The 27,555-nt window shown below is 39.3% G+C and overlaps 2 protein-coding genes across 3 annotated transcripts in view; one reads left to right on the top strand and one right to left on the bottom strand.

Annotated features, from left to right (window-relative positions):
* Positions 1-27,235, bottom strand: part of FTO (FTO alpha-ketoglutarate dependent dioxygenase) — a 375,598-nt gene extending 348,363 nt beyond the window's left edge. Inside the window, exon 1 of one of the 2 annotated variants that reach the window (XM_082676524.1) lies at positions 27,131-27,235. In XM_082676524.1, coding sequence (XP_082532650.1) covers positions 27,131-27,175 — 45 coding nt within the window. In that variant the 5' untranslated portion in view covers positions 27,176-27,235. The remainder of the gene's footprint in view (positions 1-27,130) is intronic. The other variant, XM_082676523.1, reaches the window with a different exon arrangement.
* Positions 27,236-27,486: 251 nt separating this feature from the next.
* The window catches only part of RPGRIP1L (RPGRIP1 like), a 96,715-nt gene continuing 96,646 nt past the window's right edge, over positions 27,487-27,555 (top strand). Inside the window, exon 1 of the mRNA XM_082676520.1 lies at positions 27,487-27,526. The gene's annotated coding sequence lies outside the window, so the exon portion shown is untranslated. The remainder of the gene's footprint in view (positions 27,527-27,555) is intronic.

Here is a 27,555-nt window from a genome sequence, read left to right as displayed (position 1 = left end):
AAGATAAGAAGTCGTTGGCCTTAAGGTGCCTTAACCTGTACCTTGCCTAAAACAGCTATTTCCCAGCTCCTCCTCTGGAGCTGGAACCAGGAAGTGATCTGACACCACATGGCCTTAACCACACAGATGTCAACCAGGTATCCGGAGAGCCGCGAAGCGCGCAGGAGGGACCCTAACTCAGGAGGTTACTCCTCTCTCATTTAGGCTAGCAAGATGGTTCCTTTAAGAAAGCAACAGTGAATCAGGATACTTACTTCTCAAATAAAAAAGCAGAGGCAGGAACAAGATCCATTTTGAATCACTTGTCTGCAAATAGTACTAGTGAACTTAGAGGTCTACTAATCCGTAGCTTTCAAACTTTTTATGTTTTGAACCATTAATTTGAAAGAAATCTTACCCCAAAGTATAAACATAAAAAATTCATAAAAAGAGGCCAAGCTCTTCACAGGCCTCCACCTCCTGCAGCAGAGTCCGAGGAGTGCTCAGGACACAGTCTGCAAATCAGTGCATCAGAGCCTATACACCTTTGGAACAGGGTAAAACTTGATATTTTGTTGTTTGTTCTTTCATTCTCTCTCTTCTTTTTTCTTCTCTTAATAGCCATACTGCACTCTCCTCTAGATCACCTCTTAAATTTAAAACCCCCAATGAGATTCCCCAATTCACTTGTAGGTAATCTAAGAAACGCACTAGACACAAAAAAGATACCTTGTACAGCCTGTCTTGACAGTGATTTATATACCTCTTCCAGAAGATAATTTGGTAATATGCAACAAAAGGCATTAAAAAATAGTCCTATCTTTTGAACGAATTGTTCTATTTCTAGGAATTTATTCATTAAAAGATAAATAAATAATGCACATAAAGACGTCTGAACAAACACAGCATTATTTATGCTAATAAAACTAAATGAAATAAGCTGAATGGTCAACAATAAGGAACTGTTTAATTAATTATTAGACCCATATGATGGGTCTACCATGCTTTGGCATTAAAATGCTTCTAATATAATTTTAAAAATGCAAAAATTCGTGACAACTCTTTACAGTGTCATCTGGAAAATGTAAAGTTAAATGGATGGATTAGATAAATTATAAAATTTACTTATTGATTGAATTGGATACTAAATTTAGTACTATCTGCCTTGGCAAAAGACACATAGCATGTTGGATTATTTAAAAAAGCAACATAAAAATTTATCTGGAGCTAACTTACTCGCTGACACTATACACTAGTATTACTGTAATTAGTAGGAAATGAATATAATATTCTGTTTTCTAATGTGTCCATGCTCCTCCACCCTCCTTTCCCTTTAATATGATGTTGGTTATTTGAGGTAGGACTGAGGGAAGAAATCTCACTAACAATAATGGGATATTTGGACCTAAGATGTCTTCGAAAGGCATATATCCACTCTGATCACATATAAACTCCATGATAAAACTGTCCCTAAATATTTCTGTAGATTACTCCACAACAGATGACAGTTTACTGAGTGTCTGTTTTGTTCCAGACACTATGCCAGATACTGAAAATACAAGAAGCGAATGAAAACACAGTCCTTGCCCTTGAGGAGCTCAAAGACTAGTCATCTAAATGGACAAAAGGTATAGAGAGGTCAAAGCTAAGAAGTATATGAAACACTGAGGGTGGCAGAATCAGAGAAGTCTCAGAAGAGGGAGGTGGCATTCGAGGAAACTGTTGAAAGGAACCTCATTTTCTCATCTTCTAGGTGCCATGAGGTCAGAGAAGAGTCCAGGGAGAGAAAGGCATATGTCAAGGCACAGAGGCCTAGTATGTTCAGGGAGGTGTCGTGTTCTTACAGTTCTTACAGCAGGGGTATCAGGTGTGAAGTTGTAGGGGGAGAGGGTGGGAGCCAGGGGTCAGGCCCAGATAATGAAGGAGGCTGAAACAATAGGGACCTCATATGGCAAGCCCAGCCCAAGGGCCTGAATTTTTAACATGTAGCCAGTGGCAAATCTCTGAGAAACTGTAAATAGTAGAGTGCTATGGCCACTTTACATGTCTAAAGATGGCAAGAAAGAGGAACTTGATGGAAGGGAGACCGCAGGCTAGTAGCCTAAGGAAATAAAAAAGGCATGAACACAGGAGTGACAGGAAGATGAAGACAGGAAAGGAAGGAAGTAAAGGGAAGGGAAAGGAAGGGAGGGGAGGGGAGGGAAGGAGGGAGGGAGGGAGGGAGGGAGGGAGGGAGGGAAGGAGGGAAGGAGGGAGGGAGGGAGGGAGGAAGACATTAGGACAGAGGCCAAAACTTGGTGACCAACTGGCTGAAGAGCAGGAGAGAGAAGTGCGGCCCCCTTTTATCTGGAAGCCCCTCCCCCATCTTCCCAGGGCCGTCTCACTCCCCAGGGCCGTCTCACTCCCCAGGTCAGTTCTCAGCTGAAAGACCCCTCCACTGAGAGCTCTTCCCTGACAACCCAAACCTGCTTTATTTTTCTTCACAGCATATAGAACTACCAAAAAAAATAGTTATTTGCTTACTTATTTTCTGTCTCTCCCTGCAGAATCTGAGCTCCATGAAGGCAGGCACATCCGGTCTGTTTGGTTCATGGCTGTGTTCCAGAACTGAGAACACGGCCCAGCACACAGGTAGAGCTCAAAAAGTATTTGTGGAGTGAGAGAAGGTGGGAAGGAGGGAGAAGGCAGGCAGGCCACTCAGATCTGTGACTTGAGTGCTTGACTAAAATGTGATACTATGAACTAAAATCAGTAATGTGGGGTGGAAAGAGCTGAAACACAAAGATTGACTGTCCTGAGTTCTAGAGTACGTTATCTGCCCAAGCATTGCCTTAGGACTATTTAATAAATCTTCCCTGCTAACAAAAGGACAAAAAGGAAATCAGGAAGTACCTACGGTGGGGGGGGGGGGGGGGTCTCAGAGTACTGCACAAAAGCAAGTACTTTTCACACAGAATCTCCTTTCACCCTCACCAGACATTAGTATCCCCATTTCTGCACATGAACAAACTGAGACTAAAGGGTTAACTTACTTATCCAAGGTGACACAGTTGGATATGGCAGAAGCAAAATTAGAATTCCCACCCCATTCACTACACAACGCTACTCTAGAAGCAAACCAAGTTTAGTTACCAGAATTTTTCATATACTTTAAGGATATTGTTAGGCTTTCCCTCATCCTTCTCCACTTTAGGATGCTTTTTAATTCAGAGTCTCAGATTTGTAAGAAAAGATGGCTTTCACCGCCATATTTTTTTCTATCTAAGAAACACCTTGCCTAAGACTGACCTCTGAAGTTTCTAAGACTTGGTCACAGCCAATTAAATTCTTGTGTTTGAACTTCTTTACCATGATGAGAAAAAAAAAAAGTCTTATCCTCCCTTCATAATTTATTTTAAATTTCAATTCCTGCTTTACAAATCATACCAACTGACCCAAAATTACATAAACACGTAAACGTTTCATCCTGTCAGCTAACCCCAGGTACCACTGGGCTAGCATCCACTCCCTTAAACCAATGGCCAAAAGCTGATAGAATCTGCAAGACAAGTCTGAGAGTTTAACTGGCAGAGCTGTTCAGATCCACATTGTGCTATTATATGAAACTCAGACCACAGGAGACAACAGTTCACTATTTTTACGGTGGCCAACAGATTCAACCTCTTGGCCCTGTGAAAGTCATCTGAATATATTTAACCAAAAGAAAACTGAAAAGAGGAAGAGAGAGAGAGAAAAGAAGAGGGAAAAACTTCCGATCTTCTGATTGCAGATATATTCAGCACTCTGATTTTTTATGCACATTTGATCATGCTGTTGACAGCTTTGCAAGTTAAGTAAAATGGACTGCTGCACAGAGGTTTCAAACCTTGAAGGAAACCAATGGCAGGCTCCTTTTGACAGTCAAATAATGACAAGCACGTTGCAGGCCAATGCCCGTCATTCACCAACATCTCCAACCTGCTCCAACCGCTGCACAGCGACTAAGTGGAGGGTCAGAGGTTAAGCTCCAAGAAGCCAGCAATGAAGGGCAACTGTCATGCACCACTGCCTGTTGTGAAGCAGCAAGGAGTGACTGTCTCCTCCGGAACATGCAAGACGGTCTCATTCTGTCCAGGCAGAGACACATCTGAAGGTCCTAAATGAGACCACTGCCAATTCATGAAGCTCTAAACTGACAGTATGCCATTCAAGCTGTCTCCGATTTGACTTTTTTTTCCCTATTTCAAATCACAAATGCATGTAAAGTATACAGTTAAGCATAACTCTTCAGCCATGGTTTTAAGCATGCTAGGCTTTTAGACACCGATGTAGTCTCAGACACATACACATTCTCAGAGCCTATAAAAAGGAAAGAAAATGCAAAATTAATTTATTCTTCTTTAGGTAGTTTCTAATAAAGTATATCATTCAAAATGGCACAGAAGAACCCAGGTGCCAGTTTTCTAGTTAAGTTCCTAAGTGTCTACAAAAGAAAATAATCTTAAAAAGGAACATTTCATCTTAATATCATATTACTATGAGAGCATAAGAATGTAACTGTATAGAGAGAGAATTTTATTTAATGAAAGCAATATAATTTTAAGTACACAGTAACTTATCAAAACATTTTATAATTTTTTGAGTTTGTTCCAAGAATATAGTTCACAAATGATTCAGAGTTTAGCACACAACACAAATACATCCTTCTACAATTCTAAGTTTGAGATCTTATTGCTTTTTTATACAGTGGAATTATGTGACTCCACTCAAATGTGTGTGTTAACACATATTAACAAAGAGATTTCTTCTTTATCTTTATTGAGTAAAAAGAAATATCTCGTCTTATTCAGAAGCCAGAGGACTGTCACTAAAAGTGACTGGCTAGGATCAAGAATTAAGTTAAACAGGTCTTCTTACACCCTTTTCACCAACAGTAGGATTTCTATCCACAAATAGAGCCATAAGTGGCCCTCATCAGAGACAGCCTTAGAGGTATGAACTTGAAAATGAACCTTCTATGAAGGTGTTGGTCTACACCAACTGCAGCACTAAAGTCAGTCTTTAAGCCCTGATCACTATCACCCACCCTTCCTTAATGAAGCCTGGGGACAGGAGATAACCTATCAACTCTAAAGAACAAAGCGTACAAAGACACCCCAATATTAAAGCTTGTACAGACAGAGGTCAACTAATTACCCTCTGCTCTATAGCAACAAGAACATACCTAGTCTCTAATGCAGAGCTGCAGAGAACCAAGTGTAAGTCATTTTAAGTACTATATGAGCATGTACCAACCTTCCACTCCCAGACAAAACCAGAAATCACAGTGTATAAACTTAAATTACCGTATATAGCTCTGATTGAGAAAAATATTTCAAGCCACAATTACCTATCATTGTTCAAAATAAAGCAGCCAAGTGAACATTCTGCAATACAAGAGACTTGATAAGAATTTGAACATGAGCTGGCTTTTCTTTCCTGAGGGATAATTTTAGTGGGAAAATCCCTTACTTAGTACTCAGGCATGTATGATACACAAAATCACAAAGACTAAAATTCAGAGACAGGAACTTCTTTCCCCATATCCTTTTATTTTAGACCTGGGTTGCAAATCTCCAACTCTAACATGAACTGATACAGGACACATAAAAGGAAATACTTCTTTAGGTTCTCCAGAGTCAACTAATGGCACTCATATTCTTAAGGGATAATAAAGAACAAAAATTTAAATGGCTTCAAAAACAGATTAGCAGCTTAACCAGCCACAGATTCACAATGAGTAACAAAGGTAAACTAAGAATTTAGGAGAGGCAGATCCTTGAGCAGATCCCAAGAAAAACTTTACATGGATAAGTCCAATGCTCAAATTATTACAATATCAGCAAAGTCAATACTTTAGGAAAAAGAGGGTGTGATACCTGAATCTGTCATTGTCAACCCCAGATTCAGAGGGCTAGGCTAAATTCCCTCCTCAGGCTTTCCTGCTCTGTGATGTTGAATGAAGGCGTCCCCACTTTCATGCAGATGACACACAGGATATCGACCTCTGGTCCGTCATTTATTTCCCCCCTTCAAATATCTTATGGGGGGAGGGCAAGTAATGGCAGTTGGTAGGGGTAAGGCAGGCACACACATTCTGGGTTTAATAAAGGGGAGCATGACAGTCTTTCACAAACATTCAAGAAGAAGGATTCGCCCTCATATCCAATCTCTCTAGCCCAGGACATAGTAGATACTCAATAAATGTCTAAGGAATGCATGAATAAATGAATTCCTCAAGACCCTTTGTCAAACTTTCTACTGGGTTGATGAACAAAGGAATACATCAAAATGGCATTTTCTTGGAAAGAAATACATTTGATTCATATCCCCAAAAGATGAGGATGACAACTGCTCGCTCGGTACCACTTTCTCCATTCACTCCCTATTATCCTCCTCCACCTTTCCACATATCCCAAAGTCCAATATCTAAAAGGTTCTTTCATACATACAATAAGATTCAGCAAGATTCAAAAAAAATATTGAACAACAAGGTCCCACTGTATAGCACAGGGAACTATATACTCAATGTCCTGGAATAAACCATAATGGAAAAGAATATTAAAAAAGAATATATATATGTGTATAACTGAGACACTTTGCTACACAGCAGAAATTAACACAACATTGTAAATCAACTATACTTCAATAAAAAAAAATTTTTTTTAATGTTGCTGGATTCAGCAACATTCACAAGCAGTCAAATTAGTGACTCCTACTATTTCAAAGTTCCACAGATCAGTGAAGGTGAGCACACCTCCCAGAAGTAGGATGAAGGCCGAAGAATGTGGCCTCAACGGCAGTATCCTGGTATTTCTTCCAAGTGCAGATAGCAGCCGATGAGAGTCCCGTTAGACCTAGACCAAGGTTACTCTCCCTCCTCTTACTATGTGCCTTTCTTGTTAGGTCCTCAGTGATATCGTGACACACCATTTAGTTTTACCTTCCTTTTATAAATGAAAGCAAAAACCTATATACTTAAAGCTCAAATAATTTTAGAAACATTGTTACATGCGGGGGGAAGGGGAGGGAATATTCAACTAAATGGAGGGACTGCTTTCTCTATGTCTGATTCTGTAAGGCGAGATGCTTCACTGAAGAGCCTAAGTGCTGTGAGGTCCTTGGTTTAGAAGATGAGTTAACCCAAGCTGGCGTCCTGCTTTCCTCCTTTCGGCTGAACAACAGCCAGACACACACACTTGACCATATTCATTGTACACTGAACTATAATCTGCAAAGAGTGCCAGTTGCCTCTGGGTCATGAAACAGTACTAAAAACTTTATAATCATTCATTGATTTAGTTTTCAGCATACTATATCATTTGAATCCAACGGGAGCATAAAGAGCTATTTGTGAGGTCAACCACGGTACAGACAGATGCTGACATGCTATTGATGGCAAGGTGGAAAGAAATTGCTAAATACAGCAGATCAATACCTCGTTTCACTGTTACAGCTTTCTGCAGACATAAAATATATATCTTTACAGCTGAAAAAATAATAATAATGAAAGTGGGAGATAAATGTTTCCCTCAAGGTAAACTATTTGATTAGCTAAGGGCAAAGGTGACAGCAGCACTTACACTAAAGTAACTTTATAGTCTTAAATAAAAACAGGAGGAAGAGCAGTAGATGAAATGGCAAAATGCATCGGGACACATAGGTGGTTCGGATATAACTCTTTTAAAAAAACAACAGTGATAGGTAAAGGGCCACCAAACTCTAAGATTTTCCTACAGTCCACAAATACAATTCCCTGAGATCTATTCTGTCATGTGGTTTTACACAAAACGTTTCTAAACAAAATATTTTCTATTGTTGATAGAGAACAAATCGAGAGGTGAAAATAAATAAATGCTCTGTAAAGTTAAAAAAACAAACAACTTCACCTTCCAGTCCATACACGCTTCCATTTGACCAGAAATGTTGAATGCCAACTATCTTTAGTACCTTGTGAGATACATAAAACAGATTTATACCATGGTTCTTGGCCAGAGGGAGCTTATAATCTCCCTAGGAAAAAGATAATTACATAAAACACTAATAGATACAATTAATAATAAAATGCCAAATTTAACATGACCAAATGCCAAGATGTCGGGTACCATACACCAGCAAGTGTACCACACACCAGCAAGTGTACCACAGGCATACCTACTGTTGTTACCATACATTTTGAAATAGCAAATAAGGTCAGGAAAGGAAGAGATGAAGAGATTAATCCTCAAAAGCATCATGAACCAGGGGGAACTGGAGACAATTCCTCAGGCATGGGAGGATCTAATACATCATCATCAAATTAGTTTTTAGTGCTCCGACATGAAACTTTTTTTGTAAATTCTCAGAGTTTGAGCTTACAAACAACCAAACAGAATCTGCCATCAATTATTTGACATATAAAGTCTCACAGGAATCTTTAAAAGTAGCCTAAAAGGTATCTGTGTTTTTAAAGTTATATGAACTTTATCTAGCTGCAATGAACTGTTAAAAAAAAGGGGGCCGTGGAGGGCATAGGAGGAGTACTATATGCTCACATGCTGCACTAGAAGTCATGATAAAAATTTCAGTGGTTACACGAAACCCTTCAGTGAGTGCTATTTTTAAAGAAAATATTTAACAATTACACAGAAAAATACTACCACTCTGCATTTGGATGGCATTTAGCAATTTAAAAGCAACCTGTTAATCTAAGACTGACTTATCAGCTGGCATTCATTTCCTCAAAGAACATGTAAAGACTATTTTTTTTATTGAGGTATAGTTGATTTACAATGTTTCAGGTGTACAGCGATGTGATTCAGTTACACATATATATGTAATATATATTCTTTTTCAGATTCTTTTCCATTATAGGCTATTAAATATATGGAATATATTGCTATACAGTAGGTCCTTGTTGTTTATCTATTTTATATATAGATAAAATTTACTATATAATTTATCCCTCCCTTCCCCCTCTTTCCCCTTTGGCAACCATAAATTTGTTTTCTATGTCTGTGAGTCTATTTCTCTTTTGTAAATAAGTTCTTTTGCATCACTTTTTTTAGATTCCACATATAAGTGATATCATATGATATTTGTCTTTCTCTTTCTGACTTACTTCACTTTTTTTTAATTGAAGTATAAGTTGATTTACAATGATAAAGTCTTAAGTAAAAGAGACGGTGACACAATATCACCCCTCCATAGCAATAAACAAAATAAGTTAAAAATAAATCTCAATGCAAGGGAAGCAATGAAATTGTAATGTAACAGTAACTGAAAGGGAAGGAATAATCATACACTTATTCTTCCGTCAAATAAGAACGTTTTTAAAACAACTGCTCTCAGACTTATGAAAAGGGAAAAGAATTTTTACCAATTTTATAATTTGTTATCAATGTATTTAGATTACACTAGCTTTTTAGTCTATATTCTGGGAAGAAAGTATGTCTGCAGCTTTCTTCTGCAGAGGAAATAGGACTGTACCAAAAAGTTGATGTCCTCAAACAATGCACATCCATTTCACTAACTGTGTATTGATTCAACTGTCTAGGTCACTCCAATAAACTAGAAGCTTTTTGTTTCACAGTAAACTAGAAATTCCATGGTTGGGTACAGGGCTCCTAGGTCTTCGCAAACTTAAGGATCACTCGGTAATGAGCAGTTGAAAAGTGAGCCTAAGAAAACATTCAATCAACGAATATTAACTCTAAATTTGCCAACAAAGTTCTGTGGTAGATATTTCAGAGGACACTATATATATTTTATACAATATATATAATGCACATACATATTTTTTAAGAGTTTCTGCTCCAAAAAACTTGATAATTTCTCTGTTGGGAAGTGGGGCTGGTAGAGTGGTAGGTAAGACAAGAATACTAAAAGCCTTTTATTTTAAATCATATTTACATCTGTATAACTTTCATGTTCAAAGTTCTTTTACATTCATTATTGTTTGACAACTCAGATGAAGCAGAGAGGGGAGAGGATGATCATCCCCATTTTAAAGATGAGGAAACATCACAGAGATTGAGGGACTCATACCAGGTAATGAATGTCTAGTAAGTGACAGATGTTAAGACCAGAAGTTTAGCCTCCTAACTACCAGTGAAGTGGTCCTTCCACTTTAGCAGCTACTACCTCATGTAAAGAGCTACTGAAGTCTGCACAACGCAATGAACAGTTTGGGACTTGGTTAATTCCTGTGGTGGGGGGGGAAGGAGAGAATGGGAGAGGTTGATATTCATTCAAGAAAGGTTATTTAGGGAGTGTTGTGTTCAAGACTTTACATGTACTACAGTACAAAGATAAATACAATGTAGTCTGTAAAACTAAGGAGAGGAGAAAGAGATTAACAAAAAATCAGTACAACAGTGAATAAGTGCTACAAAAACATGCATAAATTGCTATAGAAACACAGAAAATTATTTTTAAGATTCTGAAGTGCTTTCCATATTAAAAAAGAATGAAAATAAATGAACTAAATATTCCTCTCAAGAATTTAGTAAAATAAAAACAAAAAGTTTGAGAAAAGCATAAGGAAGGAAACACGAAAGAGGCAGAGATAAATAAATTAGCATAAACAAATTCAAGAGCTAGTTTTAAAACAGACAAATATAATCAATTTTTGAAGATAATATATGTGTACAGAAAGTTATAATTAAAAAGGAGATATAAAATGAATATGGAATTTTTAAACTATGAAACTATGCTCAACTCTATCTTAGTAAACCAGAGAATGTTATGTTGAATACCATGCCAATAAATTTGAAACCTCAATTTCTGAGAAAACATAATGACCAAAATTTACTCAAAAAGAAAACTAAATAGGCCATTAACTAGAAAAGATATTGAAAAAGTTATCCAAAACTTATCTTCCCCAACATCACATGATGCGTTTTACAAGTTAATTTAGTTCAAACTTCCAGGGACAAATAATGCTGGTGTTCTGTGAATGGCTCTAGAGCACAGCAGGAAAATGGTGCAATTCATTTTATGACACAGGCTTAACTATGCATCAAAACTTAACAAAACAAACCACAAAAAGGAATATTTCTCAACATTTTTACCCATTTTACCTCCCTCTACGTTAGCCAAAAGAGCTTTATTAAGTTTCACTAACTCTAGTATGAATAATGACCTTAACATGTATATTAAATATGCCTCACTGAAGATTCTGATATTCCCCCTAGGGGTACCACCTTCCAGCTTCCTTGGTAATCACTGCTACAGACCCATCTTACTTTCCTAATTGAAATACAAAAAGGTTGAATTCAGTAGTATGCTAAAAGGCCAATATAATGTGACCAAGTAGGATTTATCACAAGGAACCAATATTGGAAACAATATTAAGAGATTATATCTTATCCATAGAAGTAAAGACATTACCATCTAAATAGATGTCAAAAAATTATTCAATAAAAATTCAACCTCAGTCCTTAGGGGGAAAAAAATAAACTAAAAATCAAAGATTATTGCCAACAACTATCATTATACTTAATACTAGAATCCCAAAGCATCACTATTAAAGGCATGACTATGTGCTATAGCCACTAGAGGTTCCAGACAACGTAATAACACAAGAGAAAAAAAGGAGAGGAGAGTATAATTACTGAAAGGGGGGAAACCAAGTTATATTTGCAAATGATTAAATTATCTACCTACTATACATCTAGAAAACCCAAGAAAATCAACCAAAAAAAAAAAAAAGTTAGAATGATAAGGATGCATTCTATATTGTGGCCAATTATAAAAATAGCATACAAGAAAAGCTTTCTCAAGTACTACTTAGAAAATATAATTTAAAAATATCCCATTTGCAATAGTAACCAAAAATAGTACTCCAATATGTAAAATACCCAGGAGTAAACCCAGAAGGTAATAAATAGTACCTACTTGAATAAAATTACAAAACTTTCTGAGGATCATAAAAGAAAGCCTAAATAAATGTAAAGACAGATAACACTGTTAAATAAGAAAATTTATTTACCATAAGTATTTCAGTTCTTTCCAAATTACACTCTAAATTTAATGCAATAACAATTAAAATACCAAAGGGTTGGTGGAATATACAGGAGACCTTGAAAAAGTGATTTTTAACTTTCTCTGTAAAAAAATTTTAAGTTGCCTTCTCAGTGCAAGAGTCAAGGAACTTCCAAAGCAAAGAATAATCATGGGGGCCTTGTACTGTCAGATACTGAAAGGTATCATAAAACTCTGGTAATTAAAATGGTGTGTCAGAATAACGGACAAAACAAAGGAAACAGAATAAAAAGCAGATCTGAGTATTTTGGCATTCAATCTAGTCAATAAATGCAGTGGGGATAACTGGTTAATCATTTAGGAGGAATTAGACATCTCTCCCATATCATACACCAACTAAATTCTAGATGCATTACAAGAATTATACAAAAAAAATAAAAATGTAAAATTATTAGAAGGACGTATAAGCGACCGTTAACCTGAATAACAAAAATACGAAAGTAAAAGGCAGGCAATAAACAAACAAGGAAAAATATTTCCAGCACATGATTAACAAATGATAATATCCCTAATCTATAAAGTGTTCTTACAAATCAATAAGAAAAGACATACATTAGCAAAATGAATGAAGGCTATATAAATAAACAAATCACAAAAGAACTATATCTGGCCAATAATCACAACAGGAGTAAATTCAACCATACAGTACTTAGTAATTAAGAAAATACAAAATAGTTCTACAATGAGCTCCTACTCATCTCTCCCAAATTGGCAAATATTTTTATCTTATGACAGTTCCCAGTGTTGGAGAGGATGTACCAAATATGCATTCTCATGCACTGCTTGTTAGAGTGGAAACCGGCATCACCCCTCTGGGTGGCAATCTGACAATATAAGCCAAAAATCTTTACAAATGTTAACTCGACAATTCACCTTCCTTTAATTTACCCTACAGAAAATACCAGAGATTTGCGCAGAGATTTATGTGCAAGAATGGTCACTGAAGGATAATTTATAATAGCAGGAAGAAAATCCATATGATGAAATACTATAATTGTAATGACATGGAAAAATATTCACAATATACTGGATACTGGTAAGTGAAAAAGACCAGAATACAAAATATATACATTATGATTCCAATTTTTGTTTAAAATATCTCTTGTATAAATATGTATCATAAATATATTTTAGATAAAATTAGGATCATACTGCACATATTGTATGTATGACAGGCATAATAATAATATTATAAGAAATATACCAATACAGTAAGTTACACAGTGGTTATCTCTAAAGGATTATAGGAGACTTTTTTTTTTCCCTGCTTGGTATTTTTCCATATTTTTAAATTTTTCTAAAATAACAAATTATGTAATCAGGAAAAAATAGTATTCTAAATAAAAAATGCTTCACCATGTTATATGCCACACATATTATGGTCATACATTTACAAAGTTGCCTTTCATAAGCCACATGTGGAAAATAATTTCATTACCTACAGTCACATTCACGGTAATAATAGCTAATGCTTATATACATAGCACTTATATATGCCCATCACTATTCTAAATGCTTTACATATATTAAACCATTTAATGCTCACAACTATTATTATCCCCATTTTACAGATGAAGATTGAGGCTCAAGAAGATTAGGTGACTTACCCAAGATTGCCCAGCTAATAAGGAAAGCTAGGGGAAAAACAAGGCAGGCTGGCCAAAATCCATGCTCTTAACCAGGACAGGTTACTGTCTCTCTTGATCAACTATACTCTAAAGCAACAAGACTGACTTATAATATAATGCCAGAACATAAGCAATCAAATAAGCACTATCCCCTTTAAAGTCGTCTCCATGGGAAACTCTATACATATCCAAAGATGCGGTCACTGAGCATAACATTTTTGGAAAGCCTTCTTTTGACTGTCCCCAGAGGGCAGTAAACAAGTCTCCTGAAAGATGAGATTTCTTTCAAACAGCTGGGAATCATTCAGATGCAAGTCTTAAAGTGTGATTAAACTGTTTAATTCTGCTTTTGGTAACACAGCAAGAAAAATCGATTAGCTGATTTTGCTATTGTGCCCATAACTCGTATCTGCTCCCAGGAACTACATTCACAAGTGGATTTTAACATTTACAATACTACATTATTGTAATTATTTGTTCACGTGCCTATCTTCCAACTGAGCTAAGGTCCTCAATGGCAAAGACTGTCTCTTTTTCATCCTTGAATCTCCAGCCCCTAACACAATTCCTGGCAAAGAAAGTCCTCATTAAGAATTTCTGAGGGTTTCCCTAGTGGCGCAGTGGTTGAGAGTCCACCTGCCGACGCAGGGGACACAGGTTCGTGCCCCGGTCCGGGAAGATCTCACATGCTGCAGAGCGGCTGGGCCCCGTGAGCCATGGACGCTGAGCCTGCGCGTCCAGAGCCTGTGCTCCACAACGGGAAAGGCCACGACAGTGAGAGGCCCACGTACCGCAAAAAAAAAGAATTTCTGAATGAACTCTATGAAGAATGCCACACAAATGCTTTGAGCAATGACAATATATTCGAGAAAATAAAAATACTGCCAAGATGGCATCAGTCTGTGTACAAATAAATATATATGTACATGAAGACTATAATGAATAAAAAAATGAAAGTTTTAAGGAGTAACTCCTAAAATTCTGAATATCAAGGAAGACAGAACTCAGTTTTAACAGGTCTTCTTATAATAAAATAATATCTAGCTATAGCCATGTCTCACAAAACACAATGGGGGGGGTGGAGTAGCTATGCCTCATTGTCTAAAAGGCAATCTACTGAACTAAGGAGGCAGAAATAACCATAAACTTTCTCAGATAAAGATGCAAAAACACATCTGCTACACAGCAGACACCAGGATGCATCCTGCCTATGGGTTCAATCGACAAAGCACAACCTGGTGCCTGAAGTGTAAATCAAAGAAGCTTCCATCCCTGCTACTTATTGACATTTTGCTACCTGCAAATTTCTAATGTGTGCAAGATGGGCTTATTTTTATTTACAGCACAAACCACAGACCGAATGTAAAACAAGATGCTTAATAAATCCAGAAGAACGTAAAACACCAGCATAACTCAGACAGCAAGACAGACACTCACTCCTTAATTAAGTGGGTGATGTTCTGTTTAAAACAAAAAGACAACCCTGGGCTAGAGCTAAGATTAAGCACTCGGTGTTGCGGGGAAACGGCAACCATTTCCAGGGCAGAGGCTTTAAATCATGAAAAATAAACCATCTGATAGTCTGTATTCAATAGTAAGTAGGCAGTCGGGACACAGACTGATTTGGATTAACACATTTTCAGTTATAACGAGTAATTTTACAGAGGATTAGTATCTTGATGGGCTGATCAATACGAGGCACCACTGCTATTACAGATGAAAAGAAAATTGCCCCTCTGGTAATAAAGTGTGCGTGTCTTCGTTCCCCTTCATTTGCTGAGTCCATTACTGTAATGGTTCCAGCATTAACAGCTGGGGCAATTTAAGCAGCAGGGGTCTGATAAATTTAAAAGCTGGGCACCCTGGCTGCCCATCCTTTCCTTTCCGGGCTGCACATGCAACTCCTCTGCCTGGCTGGTTCCAACGCCAGGATCAGGTTTTATGAGAACAATGACTACAATTTCCCAATTATTTGTATCATTTATAGTGTTCCCAGCCAATCATGTGACTGAAACAAAAATTGCTCGCAGCATATTGGCTGCTGAGTCGGCAAAAAATGGCACGCTATTTACCTAAATAACAAGATTGACATGACAACAGGCTGGAGCCCACGGTAACTGTAATGTCTGCATTCATTTGCCTGGTGCTATTTTCAAGCAAAAAAAAAAAAAGAAGAAAAAAGAAAAGCAGAACATTCGTGCTGACAGAAAAAAATATATCATCAGCAAAATTTTCCATCTCTGTTTTCAAAAAATGGCAAACTGGGAAACAGTGAGATAAAGGACTGCTGTACATGGAAAGAGAAAATCCATATTAATGCAGCCTTGAGACTTTAATCATGCCCAATTCAGCAGAGTGAGTTAAGGCTGCCACATCAGCCCATTTTATATTATTACTGGAGATATGCTGGCCCTTGAGGCTCAGCCTTGAATGATCCAGTCGCTAAATGAAGGTGACAAAGGGCAGACTTAGGGCTAATGCAGAAATCAGAGCTCTGAATTTTCTGATCACAAACAGTTATGAAAACACTCACGCACTGGCAACAAAATCTCCTCCTCAGACCGGATGCAACATAATTTGGCCCTTCAAACTGAGTTTTCTATGTGGTTTCTACCAGATGTAAAGGTCTCAACCTAGACCCTTATCCACAGAGTGGTTCTTTAACATAAAGGAAGGCACGTCACTTCACAGGCAGGTCCTTTCCCAAACTACAGGGCAAATACATGATGGGCATGGCAACAGGACAGATGCTTGTAGCATAAACAAAAATGCAAGCCTATATAGGCTTTCAAACCTATGCTCAAGGTTCAGCTTTCAAACACGTGCTGGTCTTGCAGAGAAACACAACGCCAAGGGCAAATGTTTGGAGACAAGTTCCTAGCAATGTACATCTTAATCTCCTGAACATGTCCTGACCCAACCCAACAGTCCCCCAGATTCTTCCCAGCTTACACTAGAAAATCAGCTAGCGAGACAATTTTGTAAGATAATCCAAAATCAGTTTGTAACCAAAGGTTAATAAGTGAATGAGGTTAGCAGAACTCTAAATTCATCTTCTCCAAACTGTGCCTTTTTCTTGAGGTTCCAAAAGTACCATCTCAACTATAAAGTTCTTTTCTTCGAGACGTTAGAAAGTCACACTTTAAAAATAACTTTAGGGGCTTCCCTGGTGGCGCAGTTTTTGGGAGTCTGCCTGCCGATGCAGGGGTTCATGCCCCGGTCCAGGAGGATCTCACATGCCGCAGAGTGGCTGGGCCCGTGAGCCATGGCTGCTGAGCCTGTGCGTCCGGAGCCTGTGCTCCGCAACAGGAGAGGCCACAGCTGTGAGAGGCCCGTGTACCGCAAAAAAAAAAAAAAAAAAAAAAAACTTTAATCAAGAAATCTACCATAATAAACTAACCACAACAAAATACACTAAACCTGGAAGGTAAACTAGCATTTAAAATTTGAAAGAGAATACTAGAAAACAACTGTTGAGAGTTGCATGTGCTGAAGAGTCTTGTTTCTCAAAATTAATACCTATGTTTATGGTATGTTCAGTAATTTTGAAGTTCGTAAGTATTTAACCATTTTCCCTTATTTCTTTCAGGTTCTGGTTCCCTCTCTCACTGGTAGAAAGCCTAACAACCAATAACAGGCAATGCTCTTGGGAATCCATTCATTCATTTGATAAATATTTATGGAATACTTACTATGTGCCTGGCACCATGTTAAGTACAAGGGATAGAATAGTGATAACAAAACTAAAAAGACACGGTCTCTAACTTTCTTTTAACTTTTCTTGACGCTTGCAGTCTAAGTGCCAGAACGGGTATTGCTAAACTCAGCCATAACAAATCCAATCAGCAGCCAAGGAGCCAGTATGATAATTACTAAGGGTCACATGTAACATGCATCAGACTGCTGAGGCTCTCGACCATTCGCTCTTCATTCAAAAGATACTTATGGGCTTCCCTGGTGGCGCAGTGGTTGAGAGTCTGCCTGCCGATGCAGAGAACGCGGGTTTGTGCCCCGGTCTGGGAAGATCCCACATGCCGCGGAGCGGCTGGGCCCGTGAGCCATGGCTACTGAGCCTGCGCGTCCGGAGCCTGTGCTCCGCAACGGCAGAGGCCACGGCAGTGAGAGGCTCGCGTACCGCAAAACAACAAAAAAAAGATACTTATACATTTCCTTTATGTGCAAGACCCTCTACCAGGTACACTGGAAAGATCGAAGGATGAATCAGACACCAATGCACTGTCTTCAAAGAAGTTAATGATTGTTGAAAGTGTATTAAGACTTTTTTTCCAATGACAAGATTTAGTTTTCAAAACCAACACTAAGATTAAGAATGTTAAAAAGCAGACCTGTATACACCTGAAACCATCACAACCTTGTGAATCAATTATAGTTGAATAAAAAAAAAAGAAAATAAAGAAAAAGACCTGGAAATAATAGAAAGTAATAAGAACTCACTGTGACTCAATGGTTTAACTACTCAAGGAAGGTATTTAAAGTGGTTTCAAAACTATGAGCAAATAAAACTAACCTTTCTTCTACCTAGAGAAGGCAATCAAAACTATTAAATGATGATTAAAGGCTGACCCATACTCTGGAAGAAAGATCAAGCAAAAGATAAAGATGGATTTGGGGGAAAAAACACAGAGTAGAATTTGTCAGGCGAAGTTTCAATTTTTTAAGTTCCTTGGTCATTGGTCCACCACCAAAAATGTCCTACATTTAGCTTCCTAAATTACCATCAGATAAACTGGTGAAATAATCCAGCATGGCCCATGAGGAAGGTAGGGGCCAAAAGAACCTTCTCAGAACTTCACTAAAGTGCCAAACTGCAAAAATAAAATAAATTGAGGTTAAAAAAGAAAAAACCCAGGGCTTCCCTGGTGGCGCAGTGGTTGAGAGTCCGCCTGCCGATGCAGGGGACACGGGTTCGTGCCCCAGTCCAGGAAGATCCCACGTGCCGCGGAGCGGCTGGGCCCGTGAGCCATGGCCGCTGAGCCTGCGCGAACGGAGCCTGTGCTCCGCAACGGGAGGGGCCCCAGCGGTGAGAGGCCCACGTACTGCAAAGAAAAAAAAAAAAAACCCAGTGGGTACATACATAAATAACAAACTTCCTTTTATTAAGTTATTATATTTATAACTCATTATACCTTACAACTTAAGGTTTACCTTGTTAAATGATATTAAGACAATTATCACCAAAAATGGAAGACTTTTTAAAGGATTTTTATTTGAAACAGCAGGCTTATCTATTCTGGCTATATTCCTTCACTAATAAAAATATACATTTTTTTTACCATTTTAATCACTTTATTATTAATTAAACAGATCAAGGGGTCATGTCATCAACATGACTTGTTGCCACTGATGATGTTGACCTTGATCATCTGGCTGAGGTAGTGACTGCCAGGTTTTCTCCACTGCAAAGTTAAAATGTACATTTCTCAAACAAAATTATTATGCTCCCATTAAGTATATAACCCTCTCAGTAATAAATTTAAACTGTTTCTATTCTCAATAATTTAAAAAATGATGATCTCACCCAAGCCAGCATAAGAACCTTTGACACTAGCTTGGAATTCAACATCCACATCTTTTCATTCCAGAACTAAAGAACAGTTCTAATATTTCTGAACAACCTCTAAAGGAGTCCTGGGCCTCTTGTAAGGAAATACCCTTAAAGAGATCTTAGGAAGGAATTCCATGACCCCTAGACCACGTTAAATAGATATTCCTGAGGAAGGAATTCTATGACCCCCATACCACAGTAGATCCTCCCTGCTACCATGTCCCATTCCCATGGTAAAACGCACCACTCTACTGCTGGTACTTGCTTAATTATCTATCTTCCATGGTAAGGCAGCCAGTCCCATGGGACCAAATCTGCCATATTTACCCATATGTCCCCAGTGCTGAGTACCCTACTTGGCACTTTTAACCGGGCTCCTCAACTGAACCAAGGAACACAGAAAATAGTTTGACTTATGTTCTCAATTATTCCAAGGGTGGTACATCACTAGTACCATTTGGGACGAATGGGTAAGAAGTTAGTGTGACCCCAGTAGAGAAAACCTGCCCGATTAGACACTCATATACTGTAAGTTCACAGAATGAATGGCCTGAATATAGGCTAAATATCTACTGGGATTAGACAGGTGGTAATGATAATGACAATGAGATGACGGTGATAACAACACCACAATGTTCTAGGTGCTTTACCTATATCTCAGTTCACCCTCATCAAAATCATAAATACCACCACAGTTTTACAGATGAGGAAACAGAGGTATAGAGAAGTTAAGTTGCTTAAATCAAATGACGGAGCAGGATTCTATTCCGGGATCTGCCTCTAAAGCCTCACACTCTAAACCACTCTACTGTGACTAAATGGGCAATGCTGGAGTGTGGCACAATGGAAAGTACATTCTCATCTAAAGAGGCAGCCACTGTTCAGCTCTAGTTAATGAAATGCATGCCTAGTGTTGCCAGATAGTCTAGTTTTTCAAGAAAGCCAGCCATCCAGACTTTTATGTGTAATCTCTCAACTTTTAAACATTGGAAAATAATTTGGAAACTTTCAAACACAGTTCATTTGGGCCAAATAAAACACCTTCATAGGCAGGATGAATGTGTAAGTTGTAAATCTGTGATCTCTAGTGGCCCCTATGTTTCCTTAAAAATATACATGCCAAAAATGCATACTCTGAATCTAATCATAAGGAAATATCAGACAACTAAGAATACAGGGGAACTTCCCTGGCCATCCAGTGGTTAAGACTCTGCGCTTCCACTACAGGGGGCTCGGGTTCAATCCCTCGTCGGGGAACTAAGATCCCCGTATGCAGCACGGCAAGGCAAAAAAAAAAAAAAAAGAATACTGGGAAATTATACAAAACAAAATAGCCTGTACTCATCACAAAGGTCAGTGCCTTACTCATCACAAATGTCAATGTCATAAAAGACTAAGAAAGGATGAGGAACCAATTTAAAGGAGATTAAAGGAGACCAGATTGAAGGAGATTAAAACAGACCAGAGACATGACAATTAAAGGTAACGTATGACCCTGGATTGAAACCTGGACCAGAAAAAAAAAAAAAAAGCTATAAAAGATATTATTAGGACAATTAGCAAAATTTAAATATGGATTTTGGATTAAATAAGAGTATTTTATCAATGTTAACTTTTTCTGAAATTGACAACTGGCTATGTTTATATATGAGAGCATCCTTGTTCTTAGGAAATACATGCTGAAGTATTTAGGGATAAAGAGGATTGATGTCTCCAATTTACTCTGTAATAGTTCATAAAAAAAATAATAATAGTTCATGTATTTATATGAAAGAGAGAGAGCTATAAAGCAAATGTAGCAAGATATAAGCAAGTTCTGAATCTGGGTGATAGGTTTGTGAGGGCTCTTTGTTCTACTCTTACAGCTCTTCTATAAATTTTAAATCATTTCAAAATAATAAATTATATCATCTAAAAAAAATTGGGGCAGCCTTATGTCAGCAAAGGGTTCTTTGGGCAACCCTCAATCAAAGCCATACCTACTCTGTCCCTGGCACAATGGCCAAACCTAATCATACTAGATTCTCACAGCAACTCACAGAAGCAGCTATTCTTGACCCCATTTTCTGGCTGGAGAAACTGAGGCACAGGGTGCCAACCCTCTGTCCAACAGCAAAAAAAATTTTAGAGGCCATGGTTCTAACTCAGCCTATCAAATACTAATCTGGACTATTCCACTACATGCCCTGTAAAAAAATTCATTTTAAAAATGCATGAAGGTCTTCCCTGGTGGCACAGTGGTTGAGAGTTCACTTGCCGATGCAGGGGACACAGGTTCGTGCCCCGGTCCAGGAATATCCCACATGCTGCGGAGCGGCTAGGCCCGTGAGCCATGGCCGCTGAGCCTGCACGTCCGGAGCCTGTGCTCCGCGACAGGAGAGGCCTCAACAGTGAGAGGCCCGCGTACCGCAAAAAAAAAAAAAAAAAAAAAAGCATGAATATACTTTGGTACCCTCTTATGTTTTAACACAAATTAAATAAATGTTATCATAAAAAGCTAACTATTTAATCCAACCTTTTTATTCACCCTCCAGACTTGGAAACTGTATAAAAGTCTATGACATAAGCAATCAAAAGAAAAAATATATTCTAACTTATTTCAAAGAGAAAAGGAAAACCAAAAGCAATTACCCATTATAGGAGTAAGAAGTTTAATTTAAAAAGCAAACAGGAGGAACTTCACTGGTGGCACAGTGGTTAAGAACCCGCCTGCCAATGCAGGGGACACAGGTTTGATCCCTGGTCCGGGAAGATCCCACATGCCGTGGAGCAACTAAGCCCGTGCACCACAACTACTGAGCCCACATGCTGCAACTACTGAAGTCCGCACATCTAGAGCCCATGCTCCGCAACAAGAGAAGCCACCGCAATGAGAAGCCTGCACACCACAACAAAGAGTAGCCCCTGCTCACGTGCTCGCCACAACTAGAGAAAGCCCGCGCGCGGCAACGAAGACCCAACGCAGCCAAAAAGAAAAAAGCAAACAAATCTTTGTGACCTTAGGATAGGTAAAGACTTCATCGATATGACACAAAAAGCATGAATCATAAAAAGAAATATCGATAAATTGGACCTTTATCAAAATTAAACACTCCTGCTCGTAAAGACTATTAAGTAAACTAAATGAATGAGAGACAATATTCACCATACATATTGCTGACAAAGGACCTATATCCAGAAAATATAAAGAACTCATAACACTTAATATTAACACAAATAACCCAACCAAAAAAAAAAAAGAACAAAAGATCTGAACAGACACCTCACTAAAGAAGACATATACCTGATAAACCAACACACGAGAAGCAGCTCTGCATCATTAGACATCAGAGAAATGAAAAGCAAAACCACTATGAGATACCACTTCACACCCACTTTCAAAAAGATAGTGATAACAAGTGATGAGGATGTTAAGAAATTGGAACCCTCAAACATGAATATCAAATGGTGCGTCCACATTGTAAACAATGTCTTAGTCCATCCAGGCTGCTGTAACAAAATACCATAGACTAGGTAGCTTATAAACAGCAGAAATTTCCTGCTCACATCTGGAGGCTGGAAGTCCAAGATCTGGGTGCCAGCATGGCTGGGTTCTGGTGAAGACCCTCTTCTGGTTGTAGACTCCCAACTTAATGTCGTACCCTCACATGGCAGAAGGGGCAAGGGACGTCTCTCAGGCCTCTTTTATAAGGACACTAATTCCATTCCTAACCACCTAATCACCTCCAAAAGGCCCTACCTCCTAATACCATCACCTGGGGGGTCAGAATTTCAACAAGAAAATTTGTGGGGGACACAAGCATTCAGACCGTAACAAACAGTACAGCAGTTTTTTAAAAATGTTAAGCACAGATTTACCACATGACCCAGCAATTCCACTCCTAGATATCTACCTAAGAGAAATGAAAACATTTGTACATATAAAAAGTAGAACACAAACGTTCATAGCAGCATTATTCATAATAGTCAAATAGTGGAAACAACCCAACTATCCATTAACTGGCGAATGGATTAAACAAAATGTGGTACATTCATACACTGGAATAGTACTTTTTTTTTTTTTTTTTGCAGTAGGCGGGCCTCTTACTGTTGTGGCCTCTCCCGTTGCGGAGCACAGGCTCCGGATGCGCAGGCTCAGCAGCCATGGCTCACGGGCCCAGCCGCTCCGCGGCATGTGGGATCTTCCCGGACCGGGGCACGAACCCACGTCCTCTGCGTCGGCAGGCAGACTCAACCACTGCGCCACCAGGGAAGCCCGGAATTGTACATTTTTCAGTAATAAAAAGGAACAAAGTACTGATACTACCACATGGAAAAAAGCTTTTCAAAGAGATACTCACCCTCATTAGTCATCACTGAAATGCAAATTAAAACCACAATGAGATACCACCACACCCCCACTAGAAGGGCTAAAATTTAAAAGACAAAGACGGACAATACCAAGTACTGGTGAGGCTATGGAGCAACCAGAACTCTCACAGACAGCTGACGGAAATATAAAATGGTGTAGTGGGTTTGAATAGCATCCCCCAAAAAGATATGGCCAAGTCTTAACCACCGGTGCCTGTCAATGTGATCTTATTTCGAAAAAGGGTCTTTGCAGATGTAATTAAGTTAAAGACCTTGAGGATAATGAAATTAAGATCATCTTGGATTTAGGGTAGGTCCTCAGTGCAATGACTGGTGTCCTTATAAGAGAAAAGAGACAGAGATTTAAGACACAGAAACTCAGAGAAGGTAGCCATGGAAGACTAGAGCAGAGATTGAAGTTATATAGCCCAAGCCAAGGAATGCCTAGAGTCACCAGAAGCTGGAAGAGACCAGGAAGGATTCTCCCCTGGAGCCTTCAGAGGCCCCATCGACACCTTGATTTCAGACATATCTCTAGAACAGTGAGAGAAAACATTTTTGTTGTCTTAAGACACCAAGTTTGTGGGAACCTGTGCCAGCTGCCCTGGGAAACTAATACAAATGGGAGAATCACTTTGAAAAATTGTTTAGCGGTTTCTTATATGGTTAAACACAGAACTACCATAGCACGCACCAAGTGGACTCCTGGGTATTCATCCAAAAGAAATGAAAATGCAGACTTATACATGCATGGTCATAGCCGCTTTCTTCATAATAGCCCCAAACCAGAAACAATCCAAATGTTCGGCAACTCGTGAATGAATAAACAAATGTGCCAGAGCCACACAGTAGACAATTAATCAGCAATATAAAGGAATGAGATACTGATACGCGCAACAACATGAATCAATCTCAAAAATCATTATGCTGATTGAAAGCAGACAGACCCAAGAATACATACAGTATACTTCCACCTATATGAAGTTCTAGAAAATACAGACTTCACCTACAGTGAGAGAAAACCTATCAGTGGTTGCTTGGGAGCCAAGGTGAGGGAAGAGGCTGACTGCAAACCAGCAAGAAGAAACTATTAGAAGGGATTAAAATGTTCTCTGTATCAACTGTGGTGGTGGTTCCACAGGTGTTTTTATCCATCAAAACTCATCAAATTGTACACTAAACAGATGCACATTACGGTACGTAAATAACACCTCCTTTAGAAAAAGAGAAGATAATTCATGAGTAAATGAACATTTTATCGTTTTATATTTAAGATTTAAAACTTAATTTCCTATACTTTGCTCCAACCAGTAATATTTCATAAATAAATTTTAAATAAAGATCAAAGAAATTTTTTAAGTAAACAGGCAAACAACTTGCTGTATCATTTCAACATGTTTTACAAGCAGAAAATGGAAAAAAAGGTTTGGAGTCAGAAAACCTCATTTCACAGAGCAACCAAGTGGCCTTGGGCAAGTTATAACTTCTACAAGCCTGCATTTCAACATCCATCAAGTGTGAATGACATTAACAACTACCTCACAGGCAACAGTTAGGGTTTCAATAGAATAAAAGCTCCCTTGTGCAGGGATTCTATCTTAGCCAAAATCAGAATCCCTGTGTCTGGCAAATAATAGGTGCTAAATAAGTCTTTACAGAAGAAATGAATAACTTTCATTGTAAACCCAAAAGGTAAGAAAGACATTACACACGATACCACTGTGTGACATCTGTTTCTTGGAACTGCTGTAGACTAATGTACCCATCTTTATATACTGCCTTTATCACATACAGACTCAGGCATGGAAACTTCAGGTCTCTGGTGAAACTTTGCTATAGCTCGGGTCATAATAGAGCACATTTTATATCTTAACTCCATAGAGGTATTGCCGTAAGACAAAGTGAGTTCACTTGTAGGACTCTAAATTCTATGAGAGCACAAACAGTGTCTATTTCATTTACCAACGGTTCTCACATCCAATAATTGCCTGATACAGAGTGAGCAACAAATAGCACGTATAAAGGCCCTGTAACCAGATAAAGCACAGGACAGAGGGACTTCTAAGAAGGCCAAAGTGGCTGATGGGCAGAGAGCAGGGAGGGTGTCATGTCTACTGAGGCTGTGGATGATGCAAGTAGGGTCTACAACATGCAAAACAGTGTGAGCATGTGAAGCTTCCTCTTTATCCTAAGAGCAACAGAAAACCATGACAGATTCTTTTTTTTTTTTTTTTTGGTCACACTGCGAGGCTTGCCGGATCTTAATTCCCAACCAGGGATTGAACCCAGGCCACCGCAGTGAAAGTGCCTACTCCTAACCACTGGACTGTCATGGAATTCCATGAAATATTTTTAAACAGGTGGTTGGCAGAGAATGTAGGAAGGAAAGGGCCATGATTAGATTTGCTTTTTTTTTTTTTTTTTTTTTGCAGTACCCGGGCCTCTCACTGTTGTGGCCTCTCCCGTTGCAGAGCACAGGCTCCAGACCCGCAGGCTCAGCGGCCATGGCTCACGGGCCCAGCCGCTCCGTGGCATGTGGGATCTTCCCGGACCGGGGCACGAACCCGTGTCCCTTGCATCGGCACGCGGACTCTCAACCACTGCGCCACCAGGGAAGCCCTAGATTTGCATTTTGAAAAGCTCACACACCACAGTGTAGAGAAGAGTCTTGTGTGGAAGAAGGAACAGAAGGGGAGCAAGGAGTGTTTGGGTGTAGAGTGAATATAGACCAATAAGAAGACTACTGGAACGGTCCATTGAAGAGGTAATGGTAGCTTGGTCCAAGGTGGTGAAGATGGAAACAAGTGACCCGATTACCAATATATTTAGACAAATCAATAGGACTTGAGTTGCGGAATGAGGGAAACACTCAATTCTTCTGAGCCTCAAGTCTTCATCTGTGAAACAGGGCTCTTGATACTCCACCTGTATAATATCTAACTTGCAATCTGTTGTGATAAGAATATGAAACAAAATAAATATTATGAAAACACAGAGCCTGACACGTAATAAATGCTAAAAACAGAAAAATTCTATTACTATTATTATTGTAATCTCATGGAAGAGCAAATGCTACAGGGTGAACCCCAAAAGTAGAAAATGGGATTGTAGTTAAAGATCTATATCCACTGTGCCGAAGACACAACATAGACAACTGTTCCAAATACACACATCTGACCGCACAGATTATTTCACCTAAATCGATGTCAGTCCGCAGAAATCATTACCGAAAAAGAAAGCACAACTGATACGATCACAGGCACCTGAGAGTCCGGTAAACTGAGGCACATGGGTAGCTACAAATTTAACCAAGGAATGAGGTGCAGAAGCAGGACAAGGAAATGGTGTCTTGATTCTCATGTGAGCTGGTCCAACAGGACCAGGCCTGCATCCCGAGCAGCACGAATTTAGAGCCCCCGAAGTCTCTGGCTCCCTTGCTGACAAGGCCTTGTCATCCCTTGGCTTAAGACCATGGATCCGCTTGCCTTTCAACCAGGCCCTTCCGGTTCCCAGCCCCCAGCTACAAGTGCCCGAAAGATCCCAGACTCCGGAGAGCCCGACATACCTTAGCTTCGCGCTCTCGTTCCTCGGCTGTCGGGGTCCGCTTCATGCTGCCGTTACAGCAGCCTTCGCCACTGCTAGTCGCGTAGCTTCCTCGCCCTACACCCCGCCTCCTCCATGTAGTTCTCTCTGCGTCCTGCTCCCGCCTGCCGTCATTCTCCCTCGGAGCCGCGGGAACTACCACTCCCAGGATGCACTGCGGCGACGCCGGAATGCGCCTCGGGGTTGGGAGCAAGAGAATTTCCCAGGTCCGACAGCTGGCGTGCTAGGGCCCAAAGAGAACTACATTTCCCAGGAGGCAACGGGGCCGGCCATGTTTTTCCCGTGCTCCTCTAGGCCGGCCGCACCACACGCCGTCGGCGCTATAGCAACGGTAGCTAGCGGCGGGGCGAGAGTGGCGGTGAGTACTCCCGTGGCAATAGAGGGGCG

Source organism: Grampus griseus (assembly GCF_964374135.1).
Source record: "Grampus griseus genome assembly, chromosome: 19".
Lineage (NCBI taxonomy): Eukaryota > Metazoa > Chordata > Mammalia > Artiodactyla > Delphinidae > Grampus > Grampus griseus.
The sequence above is the reverse complement of the archived record's forward strand: the minus strand, read 5'-3'. Positions and strand labels throughout refer to the sequence as shown.